Source organism: Chiloscyllium plagiosum, unplaced genomic scaffold (genome assembly GCF_004010195.1).
Source record: "Chiloscyllium plagiosum isolate BGI_BamShark_2017 unplaced genomic scaffold, ASM401019v2 scaf_71602, whole genome shotgun sequence".
NCBI lineage: Eukaryota > Metazoa > Chordata > Chondrichthyes > Orectolobiformes > Hemiscylliidae > Chiloscyllium > Chiloscyllium plagiosum.
In genome coordinates, this window is record NW_025181086.1 from 1 (window position 1) to 2,436 (window position 2,436).

The 2,436-nt window shown below is 39.6% G+C and overlaps 1 protein-coding gene across 1 annotated transcript; it reads left to right on the forward strand.

The window, feature by feature from the left end:
* The first annotated feature begins 155 nt into the window (after positions 1 to 155).
* Positions 156 to 1,049, forward strand: LOC122545440 (G-protein coupled estrogen receptor 1-like). Its single transcript, XM_043684464.1, has one exon. The coding sequence runs from the start codon at positions 156 to 158 to the stop codon at positions 1,047 to 1,049; it is 894 nt and encodes a 297-aa protein (XP_043540399.1).
* The last annotated feature ends 1,387 nt before the right edge of the window (positions 1,050 to 2,436 follow it).

Consider the following 2,436-nt stretch of genomic DNA (forward strand, 5'->3'; position numbering starts at 1 on the left):
ATACCACATAGATTGATGACTGGATCAGTGTATTGAATGCTTGGGTAAATTTTCTATTATGTAAATCACTCAGAATGTGTTCAAAAGTATATTTTCCTCTGTTTCAACAATGCATTGCAATATTAATGAACATTTCTGTTTCTCTGACAGCGAACATGATGACTATTTTAATCCTTTTCCGAGGAAACTGTGGTCTTTCCAAATGCATCTCGGCTTACATGGTGGCCATGGCAATGTCGGATCTATTGGTTATTATCAATAGTATTATAGTGTATCGTATTTTGAGTTATCACTTCCCATTTTCCTTCTTGTCCCACACACCTGTGTGCAAGCTCATTGCATACATGATTGCGAACAGTGTAGATTTTATTGTTTGGTTCACCGTTTCCTTCACATTTGACAGATTTGTGGTGATCTGCTGTCAGAAGTTTAAGACAAATCATTGCACTGAAAAAACTGCAATTAGAATATTAATAATCATCTCAGTTTTGATCATGTTAAAGAACATCCCGGTTTTGTTTGCATATGAACCAGTGCAAATCATTAATCAAATTGAATGGGGCTGCCGGTCAAGTGAAACGTTCTTTGCTTCATCTCCCGGAATGGCGTTTGTCTGGTTCTACAGCACCTGGGTTGCTTGGCTTCCATTTCTCCTAATTTTCTTGTTTAATTCTTTAACCATCCACCGTGTTGTCGTTGCGAATAGGACTCGCGTTGGACTCCAGGGTCACAGAACTGAGAACCGAAACCAATCAGGGATGGAAAACCGGAGCAAGTCCATTATTTTATTGTTCTCGGTATCAGGTAGTTTAATATTGCTTTGGTTGACGCAGTCGGTGTGTTTGGTCATGACCAGATTGCCACACCCTAACTACTACCGGGGTGACTTTGGCAACCCTGAATACATCGCAACTGAAACAGGAAATATGTTGAAGTTGTTGAGTTGTTTCCTGAACCCATGCATTTATGCAGCAACCCAGAACAAATTCAGAGAAGAGCTAAAGCACGTGGGGAAATCTCTATGGAAGGAAAGAAATCACATTATTTGAAAAACCCGTGGACAAGACAAATATATTTAAGGGAATCTCTTTGTAGCTGAAACTGAATTTTATGTCGATGTTCGCCAAAGAATTATCTTCGTCCATCGGGCTCCATAAAAAAAAATGCTTTATGCAGATATTCCTTCAATGTCTGAGTGAACATTTGATCTCGATTTTGCATCCTGTTTTCATTTGTTTAGTTTAAAATTTTGCATTCGTATGTATATTCTACCTTTAATCTCAAAAATCAATGTTTTTTTTTAAAAAAGCATGAGCGGTGACATTTGACAAATAAATAAATTAGTCCATTGCAGACACTCAGATCCAATGCTTCAGTTTACAATCCCGGTCAAGCTTATTTCTGTCTGGAAAAAATAATGAAAGATATTGCTGCCTCAAACTTGTGGAATGCATTTTTCGTGTGAATACTGCAGGAAAGGCACTCAATTATCTGACAAAATAGCACATTGAAACGTTATATACGGCTAAATAGACAAACAAAATGTCCTTCCTTGGTATCCTAGCGATTGCATAATGCTGAATAAAAAATAATAATTGAATAGATGTAGCCGACAAGTTCTGTAAGTTATCTCACAGTACACATAGGCATATGATTAAAGCATTCATTGATGAGTGCACATATGTGGAAAGTACGAGCGATCTTTCACCACAATGCTTTTTTTCCGCATTCTTCCTCTGTCAGTTCACCCCGATTGCCCTCAGCAGGACACGAGTCTCCTTCTTTAACATATTGACAGTCTTGACCTCAATTACGTTCTGAACCAGAGAGATCCACAGGTAAACAACAGTAAGGTGAAAGAGCACAGCATCGCAGTGAGTATGAGGACATCAAGAAATCAACGTTTCGGGTGTACTCCACAGTGTCCGTTTGGAAACTCTCTGATCATCTTAATACTGAACGTTTTACGCCCTGTTCTGAGACTGTGACCCATGGTTCCAGCTCGCAGTGACATTGTGGGAAATCAGAACAACATGCTTTTTTCATAACTCAGAAAATACGATTTCCTGACTGAAATGGTGCAGTGCTGTCTTCTTTATTGGGACCAGATGAAGGCTATTTAGGTTTGCTCACCGACTTTTCTTCACACAGGTACAATTTTTAATACACGTATGCTCTCATTTAATTAGATGGCATAAACATGTAACAGACTCACAGAGTCACACAGCACGGAAGAAGAGTCTTCGGTCCAACCAGTTTTAGCTGATCATTTTCAGGCAAATGGAAGTCAACCATCAGAAGTGAGGGAAGACCCAGGGAAACGCCGTGTAGCAGACAACCATGAGACCCTACGCCATAGAAACCGAATTAGGAGATTCGGCTCATCCATCACTCATGGCTGAGATGCTTTTGCACGTTATTAGCAGACCTTCTCCC